At 35.9% G+C, this 14,830-nt stretch overlaps 1 protein-coding gene across 1 annotated transcript in view; it reads left to right on the top strand.

Annotated features, from left to right (window-relative positions):
- mrps18a (mitochondrial ribosomal protein S18A) overlaps nt 1–14,830 on the top strand; it is a 45,259-nt gene that overhangs the window by 14,697 nt on the left and 15,732 nt on the right. The window contains exons 4-5 of the mRNA XM_041252755.1: nt 12,890–13,013; nt 13,525–13,597. Of these exons, the coding sequence (XP_041108689.1) occupies nt 12,890–13,013; nt 13,525–13,597 (197 nt within the window). The remainder of the gene's footprint in view (nt 1–12,889; nt 13,014–13,524; nt 13,598–14,830) is intronic.

Below are 14,830 nucleotides of genomic sequence, written 5' to 3'. Positions count from 1 at the left end.
AAACGTTATTAAAGAAAATAGTGGGTTATGGCAAAGATGCTGCTCTCCTTTCTTGTAATAGGGTGGATGAAGCAGGCGTCTGGCGATTTTTCCTCTATGGAGAACACTGCTCAGAGCGCTCTATGGTACTTGTGGATTTTGCAGTTTTTAACTTGTTGTATAATTAAATACACAACAGTGAAGCACTATCTGTCTGTATTTTGTATTAGTATAAATACTCTGTTAACCATAAATAACAATCACAATACTCATGCATTGACGGTTTTGTTTTACTTCCCTTTTAAAAGCTGCCATTTCTGAAAAAAAATCATTGTCTCAAGCATATTCAAGCTGGTATAGCAAACAACAATATTAAATACAATGCAAAATACACATATTAAATTCAAATCTAAAACACACATTTAATTATAGTACAGTAATTGAAGATGACATTACATGTGCAATGTAATTTTATTTTTGCTTGTAGTACTTCCTTGTAGTGATCTTTAAAAAACGCATCACGGCCGAACCAGCTTTCGAGTTTCCAGCGAGTTTTATTTTTTTTACACTTTTAACTCACGGTTGATGAGTCCTTCTCGATTCATGTTTGTGTAATAAATCAAATCTAGGCAGCATAAGCTTTCTGTCATTGTAGGCCCTTAGACATACGACATACAAAAGGGTATTTTTTTTTTCGTTTTGTTTCCTGTACTCGAAGATTTCAAAATCAAAACCAACTGGGCCGAGCTAACATTTACACTATTAGTTGTTGAAGGTGTCTATAATAAAACATAATTTAAACCAAGAACCGATCATGGTCGACATTTTACATATTAGGGCGTTAACATTATACGCGCTTGCTAACGACGTGCTTGTCATTTTTGTCACACAGTTAGCTGCGGAGATGAGCGGCTGAGAGAGATTGCAGGCAGACACCAGCATTCTGACAGAGAATATTAAGGGGGAGTAGAAGATCAGTAGTTTTTGTACAGAATTAGGAATAGTTAGTTATTAATTATGCTGTAAAATGTAAATGATAAGTTAGATGTACAGATTTTGACCAATGGATTTATGCACGAAATGTATGTATTTGCCGTTGCTAGACAAAATGATAAACCCCTGAAATGTGTTTTGTTATATTCTAAATAATAACTTCATCCTTAATTTAAAAAAAAAAAAAAAAAAAGTATTTAATTGATATGCAATTGACCATTGAAGCGTGTATGTGTCGTTAGGCTGCCGTTTTGAGGTCATATTTCATATGTATGTTGAATATTTATTTTTAGACTTGGTAGTTTTAACATGTAACTAAACTTCAGCAAATTGCCAATTGCACATTAATTGAATACTTATTTTTAACCATCGTTGTTTTAAACTACTCTTTTAAAAATAGCATGATACCAAAGCATAAATATTATGTTAAATATGTCTTTACAAAGTTGCAATTGTTTACACAAGTTTAAATTAGATTAATATATTAATTAAAAAAAAAAAAAAGCTTAAATGTATTACTTATATATAATCACAGTATCAACTTTTTCAGTGGTAAATGCACTTAGCCAATCATGTTCTTTACAAATCCTTACAATGTAAAATATTGTTATGGTGCCTTTTGACCCCTAAACAAATACTATAACACATACTGCAAAACTTGACTTATAATTTCTTAACAGACAAGTAATGCTTTTAAACGCAAGATAATATGTTTCGATCAATTATAAACAAAACCCATGCATATAAAAAGCATCCCTCTCCATTTTATTGCACGGTAATGCGTGTCTGTGTGCCACGCCTTCCGGACAATCCTGACGGAGGGAAGAGATGTGTATTTAGGGGCAGGCTGTTGCATTAAAAGAACTGACTTTCAATTTAAAAACACAACCAAGCTTGGAGTAAACATTACGGTATTAATACCATTCCTTTTATTCTGCACTGCAATTATCGTAATTCCTTTATACAATGGTTAACACATTTTTCAACTGCAAACACGCTTCTTCTAAATCAAGCGATGGTACTTGCAGCCTTAGCAAAGTGTCTGGGGAAGATTTTTTTTGTGAACTGGTACTGTATTTTGATAATGGTTTTGATGAAACTGTCAGCGACACAGAATACATGTTTTAGTTACTGCATTCTGTTACCCAGAGCTAGCAGCGCCAGCTGCTCTTGGCTGCTGTCTTTCTGACGTCGCACGCAGCTTTTAGAGAAACGCAATAAGATCATTTCCCAATTATTTTTACCATCAGCTAAACAAAGTATGTATGTATGTATGTATTTATTTATTTATTTATTTATTTAATTTTATACAAAATGTTTTAACAAACTACAGCACAATGTCATTTTGAACAAATATCAGATCTTAATACTGTTGTAGTATACATTGAGAGTGTACGTCGTCAGGTTTTTTTTTTTTTTTTTTTTTTTTTTATTCTGATTGTCTTTATAAACAAGAAATGATACCGAGTTATTTGGTATAGTAAAATACTAAATACCAAATGTTTAAATCATTCCATGAAAGGAAGTGTGATTTGTTGGTTTTATTTTTGTGACTTACAGTAATTTAAGTGATTTACATTGGCCTTTCTTCATTTAAGCCTTTGCTTTATAACTTGCATGATGTACTGTATACAGTGATATTAAGGTTATCATGGTATTTTTTTAACGGTTATTATACCGTGCAAATTTTCTACCATCCCTATTGTGCGCGTCCCTTGTTAGTAGCTGCCAGTCTGTTTCTCATTGAACAGTTTCCTTCAATTTTCTTGACAATTTTTTGTAGATTCGGTATTCGGTCGAATCTTTTGAAATTGATTCGGTGTTAGGACGAATCTCAAAAACTTGGATTTGGTGCATCCCTAGTTTTTATAACTGTTTGAAAAATGAATGAATATTTAAATTCTGAGCAAATATCCAAACGTGAAACTCCTGTGTTCATCTCAGCACTACAGTGTTTTTTTTTTTTTTTTTTTTTTTTAGATCATTCTTTTCGATATAGCTTTAACTAGTACTATATAAAAAATTAAAAAATAGTTTGCACTGCCCATTCTCAGCTAATACATTTCTCAACTATTAATAAGATCTTCTCAAGCTCTTTATGCTTTACCATTAAATCAGTCTAGAACTGTAGACGACTTAGCTGATACATACAATATAACATTGTCAGATATCATAGATTCTATTTCTGCTCTTAAAACCCAGGAAGTTATCCTCAGAAGGTTGAATCCATGGTTTAATAAAAATATTTACTGAAACGAGAGAATATAACGCTGCGCTTTCTTTGGCTGGATCTGCTTCATTTTCAAATCTTATGTAAAAATAAATAAATAAAAAAAATTAACCCTTTCCAAAATAACGTATTAGAAGGTAATTGTACCGGTGTCACAGGAAATAAGTTAGCTGGGAAATAAGTTAGCGTTTGCCTTTTTGAGCCTTTCTACGCATGCACGAATCTTAGAACTTAAAGGCAAGGTTCTCTGTGGCGATTCATCCAAAGTGACAGGACACCATGTTTATGGTTTTGAGAAATTAAAAAAGGTATTGCACTACTTGCCAAATGTGTATTTCCTTTCAGAAATGTCATTTGTGGACATGCCATATACTGTGGGGTAAGCAAATGAGTGTAAGTGTTTATGTAGGCTCACTTTAACAAAGTTATATTTTCATGGTAAATTGCTCGGTGACTTTGAGTCTGTTCAATAAAATGAGTGGGAAAGTGGGTACAAACACTTTTCTTCATGTAGATAATAAGTTTTTGACATTGTAATCAAGTCTCTCAACCTGTTAATATAAAAAATGTACATGTTTTTAGTGGAAGATGGTGTTTTTAAGGCGTGTGTATATATAATTTGAGAAACACACAAAACAATTGGCTTCCTGTACATACCGTCTAAAATTGCAGTTACATTATTTATATGAACATCTGTAATCCTAGTTGACATGATGGATGTACTCGCACCAAATACTGTAATAATTCAGATAGCTCTCCAATTTAATGTAGTGCCCTGTGCAAATCTCTCAGCCTCACTTCTACAATAAACGATCACCATTTGTCCCCACTCACCAGTTGTTATTTCAGGAAAGATAAAGCGTCGTCATATCACCGGTTATACTTTTTACCTGTAGATTGAAACGCTGTGTGAGATAGATATATATATATATATGTGTGTGTGTGTGTGTGTGTGTGTGTGTGTGTGTGTGTATATATATATATATATATATATATATATATATATATACATACACACACACACACACACACACACACAAAAGTACCAGTCAAAAGTTTGAGTACACCTGCTGGTAAACTAGTTTTTTTTTCTTAATTAACAATGTTTTACTTCGTACACGTTTCTGTAAATACTTGAAAATGAAAACACATGTTACAATATACAAAACAAGACATAAGGAGTATCAAAGCAATGTTCAAGAAAATTGTCTCAATCTTGGATTCCTCAAAATAGCCACCCTTTCCCTTAATAAGAGCCTCACAAACACGAGGCATTCGGTTAACAAGTTTCAGCAGGAAATCACCCGCTCTCGTCCCATCTCTTCTGCAGCAATTCCCAGAGATGTAGGGCACTTGTGGGTAGCTTTGCTTTGACTCTTCTGTCCAGTTCATCCCATACAAGTTCTATGGGATTGAGGTCTGGAGACTGGGCAGGCCAGGTCATTAGATTGCGTTGTCCTTCACTTTCCTTCTTTGCCAGATGGTTCACAACTTTGAGGTGTGTTTTGGATTATTATCTTGCTGAAGAATGAAGGACTGCCCAACTAGCCCTAATCCTGATGGAATGGCATGCCTCTGAATTATGCTCTGATAACCATGCGTGTTGAGCTTGCCATGGACTTGGTAAAGATCACCAACTCTGTCACCAGCAAAGCAACCGCAGACCATGACACTGCCTCCTCCATGTTTGACAATGGGAACCACACATGCAGAACTCATGCGCTCACCCTCTCTGTGTCTTACAAATACTCGGCGGTTGGAGCCAAATATTTCGACTCATCGGTCCATAAGACAGACTTCCACTGCTCAGACGTCCAGTTTCTGTGTTTTTTGGCCCAGGCAAGTCTCTTCCTCTTATTCTGCACTCTTAACAATGGTTTCTTTGCAGCAGTTCTTCCAGTTAGGCCAGCTTCACGCAATCTCCTCTGAACAGTTGATGTTGAAACATCTGTACTTCTAGTAGCATTTAGCTGAGCTTGTATTTCAGGGAGAGTTAATTACTGGTTTCGCAGACTTGTGACTCGAATGAACTTGTTCAGTGGTAATTTCTTCAAATCGTTGTTTGGTCTTGGCCACAGCAGTTACAGACACTTGCAAAGTTCTTGCGATTTGTCTTAGTTTGACCTTCAAAGTAATCTTTTCTCTTTTGCTTAACTGAGCGTATTTTGTCATTTTCTGCTCCCTTACATTCAGGAATGACAAACTTGTGCCTATGCTACATATACTTATAGTAATCATTGACCCTCACCTGTTAACAATAATTGGTGACAAAAGGTTAATTAGGTAACATGCTAGTTAACTAAGAGAACATCTAACAAAGACACTTTTATACTTAGGCCAGTGTTCTAACACCGTGTTATACACATTTCAGACTTTTAACTGACTTGGGCTTCAGACTGAAATCCCCTTGCTTTGGGTGACCATTTCATTGAAATTGACAAGATTTACATTTTTCATTTAAAAATTCAATTTTTGAATGCAGTCCACTTATGATTATCAGCTTATATAAGTACACCTATCATATAATGAAATATTAAGTGTTTAAAAGACAAGTTTATACAGTTAAAAGCATAGGTTTCAAGCAGGTGTACTCAAACTTTTGACTGGTACTGTGTGTGTGCATATATGTGTATATATAATGTATGTATATGTAATGTGTGTGTGTGTGTGTGTGTGTGTATATATATATATACTGGTACACACACACGTTTTTGGTGATATACATTTTAATAGTAAGCAGCAAAAATGTCTGTTCTCTAATTTAACAACATGGAATCGTCCTTTGACTGTATTACAATAAGCTATTAGTGTTTTTTGTAATACTAATTAAATATTACATTTTTTATTCTTTTTGAAAATGTATGAAAGTGTATTTCAGCACTCGTTTTATTCCAGTGCAGTTCTAAATCTCTGGGTGAAGAATTTCACTACTTGAAACAGGGAAACTATCCATAGAAGTTAAGTGTCTGATAGCTTCACTGGCATTTCAAAACTGTTTGATCGCTTGACCACAGTATATAATTGGACATCAAAATAAATTGCAAGACAAATGCTTAATGGTTTCTGATACAGTATGTCCACACACACAAATTATACACATTTATTTCTCTTTCGCTGTATTTGTATGAAGAAAACCTAATATAAATATCTGCAGCTATTACAAATTTAAAATGCCAACTCTGGTGAGTTTGCCAAGTCTTTGTAAACTGGGAATTAAACTTAACACCTAATTAATAGATATGTCGTATTAGAAACTTATTACATTTTAAACACAAATGTAATTGCACATAAAAGTAAATTGCATGACAAATGGTAAATTATTTCTGCTTATGTCTTAACCCAGATACAAAATAATGTGTTTATTTATCTTGCTAATACTTAACATAAAATAGCCAGTGATCAAATGTACTCTTTGTAAACTACGGAGCCTAAAGTTAACTTATTATTAAATAATATGAAAAACATGTTATTAATGTTACAACATGTTTTTGATTTTTACCACATGTAATGTAGCTCTTAAAGATCCTGACAATATTTTTAAGAGTAAAACAATTAACTAGACACATTGGAAAGATCGCAATAAGTCTTTTGAATTAAAGTTCACAGAAAAACTTGACGGCTTAACCTTGTCTTTAAGTTCTAAGATTAACGCATGCATAGAAAGGCTAAAAGAGAAATGCTAACTTATTTCACAGTTAATTTAGTTCCTGTGACACCGGTATTTCCTGCACTAAAGCAGGGGGTGATTAGGGAGGAGTCGGCTGGCTAAGCATGTTCTCGGTTTGTATTGCCACTTGTTTGATATGTTGCAAGATCCTTTTATCATGTCTGCTTGGTGATATTAAAAATTCCTGGGGACGAGGTGAAACAAAAGATAGCGCAGGGTTTATATCATGTAGTGGATAATACTTTGAGAGGTCAATCAGAAGTGCGGAATTATTTTGCCATCATAGCGAATGAAAATAATGAACATGTGACTGGGTTCATTACTTGTAAAACCTATTGTTTTTGTGAACAACAGCCATAAAACTGGTACATCTCTGTGAAAGCACTGGTATTTTATAGTAAGTTAAGGACACATAATTAACTTTACAATATTAAAATATATCCAGACCACTAGAGAAAGCTGCCATGCTGTGTAGCCTAAAACTCAGTCTGTGGAGAATGTGAGAGCCAGTCAACGCACAGCAGGTAAAGGACAAACACTTGCGGGTTCTGGTCGGGTTACAGGTCTTATTAAAGCGGGTCAGGTCGCAGGTAAGAAGACGTTGTTGCAGCAGGTCTGAAGTGGGTTATAAAAATCGGACCCGCCCAGGACTCTGCTATAGCAAACCTAGTACATTGTCCATCTGATTCTATTCCCTTTAATGATATAACTATAGCTAGCAGTAATGATTTTATGTTTTTTTTTCAGAACACAATTGTAGATATTGGAAATTAGATACTTGTGGATTCAAAGTAGAGTGTTTCCACTAGCAATAAATTCCTTATGTTGGTTTCACTATATGCAGACTGAAAATGACTTTTGAATGGTTTCTTCTCTTCTGGTACTGTTCCAAAACCTGGGGTTAGCTGTGGTGAATCCATTACTTAAAACTGACTTTAGACCCCAAAGTACGTTTTTCATTTGGCCATTTTTTCAAAAGTCCTAGAACAGGTAGTAGTAAATCAATTAAAATAATGTATTGCCTTAAATAATTCCTGGTTTTCACTCTGCCTATAGCACTGAGACAGCCTTTATGGTCAGGGTTGTGAATGATATTTTGTCTCTGATTCAGGCTCTCCCTGCATTCTTCTTTTAGACAGAAGTGCTGCTTTCGACACAATTGATCGTACAATACTACTAGTGTAGTAGGATTGTCAGGGACAGTTTTATCATGGCTCTGATCTTCTCTTTCTGACAGGTTGCAGTCTGTTCAAACTGAAGTTTTTTATTATTATTATTATTATTGTTATTGTTATGTTATTGTTATTATTGTTATTATTATTTAAATGCACCAGCGCATTCAACAGTACTGTGTCCGGTCATCTTCCGGGTCTGATGTCACCACCCAAGCTACAGTGCCTATAGAAAGTCTACACCCCCTTAATGTTCACATTTTCTTGCCTTATAGCCTGGAGTTAATTTTTTTCATTTATCTATACATCCTACCCCACAACTTCTAAGTGAAAACAATATTCTAGAAGTTTGTAGAAATTTAATTAAAAATAAAAACTGAAGTTGCTTGGTTGGATAAGTGTCAACACCCCCTCGTAATAGCAATCCTAAATTAGCTCAGGTGTAACCAATCGCCTTCAAAATTACATACCAAGTTAAGTGGCCTCTCCCTGTGTTAAATTGTAGTGATTCACATTATTTCAGGATAAATTCAGCAGTTCCTGTAGGTTCCCTCTGCTGGGTAGTGCATTTCAGAGCAAAGACTCAACCATGAACACCAAGGCACTTCCAAAAGAACTCTGGGACAAAGTTGTTGAAAGGCACAGATCAGGGGATGGGTATACAAAAATATCAAAGGCCTTGAATATCCCTTGGAGCACGGTCAAGACGATTATTAAGAAGTGGCCAAGACTGGTCAAATTGTGCATGTGACAACAATATCCCAAGCACTCCCCAAATTTGGCCTGTATGGTAGGGTGGCAAGAAGGAAGGCATTACTCAAGAACGCCCACCTTGAATCCCATTTTGAAGCATGCAAAAAAACACTCTGACGATTCTGTAGCCATGTGGCAAAAAGTTTTGTGGTCTGACTAAACTAAAATTGAACTTTTTGGCCTAAATGCAAAGCATTATGTTTGGCGTAAACCCAACACAGCACATCACCCGAAGAACACCATCCCTGCTGTGAAGCATGGTGGTGTTATGGGGATATTTCTCATTGGCAGGGACTGGGGCACTTGTCAGGATAGAAAGGAAAATGAATGATGCAAAGTACTGAGAATTCCTTGAGGAAAACCTGCTGCCCTCTGCAAGAAAGGGGAAACTGGGACAGAAGTTCACCTTTCGGCATGACAATGGCCAAAAGCACACAGCCAAAGCTACACTGGAGTGGCTAAGGAAGAAAAAGGTAATTGCCCTTGAGTGACCCAGTCAGAGCCCAACCTAAATCCAATCGAAAATTTGTGGTATGACTTGAAGGTTGCTGTCCATCAACACTTCCCAAGGAACTTGACAGAGCTTGAATAGTTTTGTAAAGAAGAATGGTCAAATATTGCCAAATCTAGGTGTTTCAGTTTTGTATTTTTAACAATTTATTTCCTCAATAAAACTTTTTTCCCCTTAACAGTGTGGAATGTGGTGTGTAAATAAGTGGAAAAAAATCCTCATTTTAATGCATGAAACTCTGAGGCACTGACACAACAAAATATGAAAAAAAGTTCAATGGGGTGTAGACTTTCTGTAGATACCGTGACAGGTGCCACACGGCTCAATCCTAGGGCTAATCCTTTTCTCACTGTATATGTTGTCTTTAGGTATTATGCGTGAACTTGAGGTACATTTTCACTTATGCTGATGATATTCAGCTTTATCTTCTAAAACCAGGAAATTCATCAACTGTGGCAAAGCTAACTTCCTGTTTCAATACTATTAATTGCTGGTTGTCTACAAATGATCTTATGTTAAATTCTGATGAGAGGTAATGATATTGGGCTCTCCACATCAATGCAATTTTATTAATCTCTCTGATTTTCATCTTGTGGACTTTTTATCAGATCTGAAAGATGAAATGACAAATCTGGGAGTTATTCTCGATCCTTCCCTTTCTTTTTAACCCCATATTAGGAAAATTACATTTGTTTTTTTCACTTTAACATTAGGCCTAAACTTAGGCCTATTCTTTTACATCCCGATGCTTAGAGACTGATACATGCCTTTATTTCATCAAGGATCGATTACTGCAGTGGTCTTTTCTCTGGCATTCTCAAATGTGTTGTGTCTTGTCAGCAACTGGTTTCAAGAATAGTGCAGCTATAATTGTGACTATAACAGTGAAGCGTGAACATATCACCCCTATACTAGCCTCCTTGCACAAGCTTCCTGTTAGGTTCAGAATTGATTTCAAGATCTTGTTATTGACCTACAACTCATTAAAAGGCTTCAGGAATTACTGAATCCTTATGTTCCATGTCGATCCCATAGATCACAGGTTTGCTTTGTTTCTGTGTACCCCTGGGACACAACATGAGATACAGCTTTTAGTTACATAGCATCGAGACTATTGATTGAAATACCTCTATATATTAGGGAAGCTTCAAAGTATGACTAAAAACTAGGGATGCACCGAATCCAGGATTCAGTTTCGGATTCGGTCAGAATACCTACTTTTTTTGAGCAGGGTTCGGATTCGTCCCAATACTTAGGATTTGGTGAACTGAATCCTATGTCCGCCCAGACGCACATCCATTTTAATACATCCCTCCAATGTGTGCAATTCTTCTTTAAATAAATGACATGTTATGCAGTAAACCTGTAATATATAGAAATGGCAAACATTGTAGACTTTTGTTGCTTTGTCTGTCAACATGTTATTAAAAATAAATTAAAAAATCGGTGCACAGATTAAAATATATATATATATATATATATATATATATATATATATATATATATATATATATATATATATATATATAACTTTACAACTGTCAGATGTGCATGACGTTGTTGAACAATATGCTTTAGTAAATTACATTTTATGTTGCTGTAATGTGCCAATACAAGTTGAACCATTTGGGAACTTCTGTGTTTCATTCAGATATTTTTTTTTTTACTATTTCGTAGCCTATGTTATTTATTACACACATGGTGCATTTAAATCGACATTGGTTTTATTTTGCAAGGAGATTCAGGTCACTCATCAAGGTAATTTTTCCTCATAGCTCTCAGATTAGTTGACACAGGTTGAAACGTCATTAAAGAAAATAGTGGGGTTATGGCAAAGATGCAGCTCTCCTTTCTTGTATAGGTAAAGTACACTGTTCTGTATTTTGAATTTTCTGTTGTAGGGGGAGAGGGCTAGCGGTAAACTGTATGCTTCAAACGGAAATCTTATTCAGGGATATATTTTCATTCGGCAGGGCTTACTTTGTAAAGAAAGAGGTGCTTTGGTGCAAGCAATTACAGTAATGCCATCCCAAAGAAACACACATTCAAAATCATAACACATTTATTTGAAAGAGTATTGTACGTACTATTTTTAGATGTTTACATTAACGTATTTTCATCTTATACAAAGTAGTAGTACATGCAGGAAAATTAATTAAAGGCAACCGCAGGACAGGTAATGCATTTAAATTTAAAAAAAAAAAAAAAAAAAAAAAAAAAAGCCTGTATACATGTTTTCTTATGGTTTTGCATTTAAATGGTTTAAAAAAACAAACAAATTAAACGGCATTCATAGGACTTGGTTTGACCCACGGTCTGCACTATAGATCAGCGATGTGTATGCAACAGAAGCCACTGGTAATGACAAAAACGATTAGTTAAACTTAGGCTGTGTAGTTTTCTTAGTATGTTTTTATTCTCTATTAATGAAATTATATTCATTGAAAAAGGCAAGAGAGAACCAGATTGTTATATATTTTTTATTGTTTTGGTTCAGTATAATATAGCAGGCTAATGTTCTGATTTGAAGTAGGCTACGATATTTCTTCATTAAATAGCTGTCGTTTGTTGAAATTAATCAGCCTTCATATTTTGTTGTGTACTACTCATTTAATCAAACCAAGTAGTGTAAGAAGTTGCTTGTATTATTGATGATGTGCTTCAAATCGAGTAAGCTTATTTGTACATAAAAAACAACAATGGAGTTGCAGCCAGTGTCATCTTACTGAAAGGCACTTAAGCTGAAATTATGAAGTAATTTAAAGTAGGCTACAAGCGAGGCAGCAGACTGTCTGTCTTTAGCACGCAAGAACTTGCAGACTTGATACAACTGTCAGAATTTAAAAAGAAAGCATTCTGAGATTTCTAACTCAAGGTACAAGGAATATGACTGCACGCCCAGAGGTTCCATTTGGTAATAAAAATACTATTAACTAAAAGGCATAAAACAATAGATTGTGCACGTCCTTTGTTAGTAGCAGTTTGCTTCAGTTTTCTTGACAATTTTTATAGATTCGGTATTCGGCCGAATCCCAAAAACTTGGATTTGGTGCATTGCTACTAAAAACTTAGTTTTTATAGTCTTGCTTTTAGTAAAGTTATAAATTCATATTGTATTCAGTGTTTTATTGTTTTATACTGAATGTATCAAATATATTACATTTTGGTTCAATGTTGGAGGAGAGAAGATCAACAGGGCACCTCCATCCTGCTGTCTAGCCAATCAGCTTGTTTCACCTGGTGTATCTAATCGGCGGATGTTGCTGACCTACTAAACCCTTGTCTGGCAAAGTTTAAATCATTTCTAGAGAACTAGCCTATACAAAGTATTGTGCTTTTTTCCTTAATGAACGTTCATACCTTTCTGCTGCTCTAGTAGTATTACTGTTTGGGTTCTAGTGGCGTAGAATCATGTTTTCCTGGAGTAGGAGAAAGTTGCCTTGGGGGTATAAGCAAATAAGAATGAAAAAAAGGTGAACTTTATAATATCAATGAAGTGTGTACGGCATTACAGCTTGTAACTAACCACTAACTAACATTTGGTTAAACAGACCCACAGTTCTTTCTTTTCCTTTGTATTTCAGGATGTGTTGCTGCTCAGCCAGTTTATCAGGTCTGATGGAGGGATGCTGCCTCGCCGCATTACAGGGCTGTGCAATGAGGAGCACAGGAAAATTGAAGTCTGTGTGAAAATGTCTCACAGAGCTGGTGAGTCCACCCTATATGCTGCTTCCTTTACTGTAACTTTGCACATGTTTCAAGGGGGTTAAGCCACATGGCTGGTCCTTGTTTGGTTTACTCTTACTCAGTTATTGTTATATGCTACATACTGGTAATTGTTAATTGTAACACATTAAGTAAATGGGGAGAGGAATTTAAACTTATTCTTGCATGATAAGCCTGGAGAGCAAGAATATCCACAGAAAAGCAAGAGGCGGCTTGATAAGTAAAATTATTTGTATAATATTTGTTATAATCCCTTTAAGGCAATCCTCCATACACTTGGTGAGGTAGCACAAATCTATGAAAGTATGTAATTGCCATAGAATAATTTCTGCCATATCGCTAGTCGATGTATATAACACTAAATTCAGATACTTTTGTACAGTAATTCTCTTAGGCTACCCTGCAGTGTGGAAACTACTGTAGATTACATCAGACCTGTTACAGGAAGCAATTGATGCTGTTGTAATCACTGGGTTGCTAATTGCTTTTAAAGGCCTGCTGCCAGACCACAAGCCGGCATTGCCAGAAGGTCATGTTCCAAAGAAACACAACCCCCAACTAAACAGGTGAGATTCTCCTTTTGGTGTATCCATTATTTATCCTAAATCAGGTATATGTTATTGTGCTCATGGTAAAGCAATGGTTTGATCTGTACAGTATGTTTGAGAAATTAGGTGATCATCCTCAGGCAGAAATGAATAGGAAGTCTAATAACCTACTTGAGCCATACTCCTATTTAACAGACAGCATGTGGCCTCGCAATTAAAACAGAAGTGTAGCCTGGAGGCCCTGAGCTTTAGTTCCAGCTTAACCATTGACTCACTGTGTTACTTTAGGCAAATCACACTTGACCACCTTGTGCTTCAGAGTTACCTCCAGCCCCTGTAAAATGTGTTGGAAGTCGGAACCTACTGTACACCAGATGTTGCATCTCTGGACTATCCTGGCTAAATGATTTCTTAAACCGCTGGCTAATTAAGCATTTCCTAATTTTTTTCCCTGTCACTCTCCCTGCAAGACAGTCTTGGCTTTGCTCCAAGTGACCCTTGCTGGGATCTGTGGAGCTGGATTAACCACAGGATCAACAGCCATTTGTTGTTGGTCCTGACCAGCTGTGCACTTAGTGGTGAAGGAACTTTATTAGAAATGGAGTTTCTTCCTGTCAGAGGGCAACCACCCAACCTACTGCTGTGTGCATGCAAGCTCCTGGAACTGGTGACCTTGTCTGTCTTATTCCCAAACTTTGACTGGCTGGTTTTGAGGCAGGGTGTTGTTTGGACCCAGCTGATGACAGAATTGTGGACCAGTCATGTATTTCCTGTTGATTTGCTGTCCAGCAGCTATGAATTGAGCCTTCATTACGGTGTCCTGTCACAGACATGATTTCGCTTGTCTCTAGATCAGCATCAGAAAGTAACTGAACAGTAGTTGCTGTTTTACAGTGATATTTACCATTTAGTTTGTCTTGTTCATTTTTTTTGCAGTTCCAAGTTTTGAAGCTTGTGTTCCTGTACTTTGACATGTCTGTCTTTTATTAGTTTTAGTACTGGGAATTTGTTGTTCCAGATGTTCGGCAGCTGGATTGTTTGTAGTCGGTGAGGATGGCAAACTTACCCACTCCAGTACTGATATGTTTCCAAACAAATCAAAATTGATATTCATGGTATCCATGTTTTAAGTAGCTTTTTGTTATCAGATTAGTTGTAGATTAGAATGTTAAGGGGAAAAGCCAGTATTTATGCGCAGATTGATTTAAAATTTTATTCAGTTAAGCACTTCAACGTTCCAGCAGGCATCTG

Source organism: Polyodon spathula, chromosome 6 (assembly GCF_017654505.1).
Source record: "Polyodon spathula isolate WHYD16114869_AA chromosome 6, ASM1765450v1, whole genome shotgun sequence".
NCBI lineage: Eukaryota > Metazoa > Chordata > Actinopteri > Acipenseriformes > Polyodontidae > Polyodon > Polyodon spathula.
The sequence above is the reverse complement of the archived record's forward strand: the minus strand, read 5'-3'. Positions and strand labels throughout refer to the sequence as shown.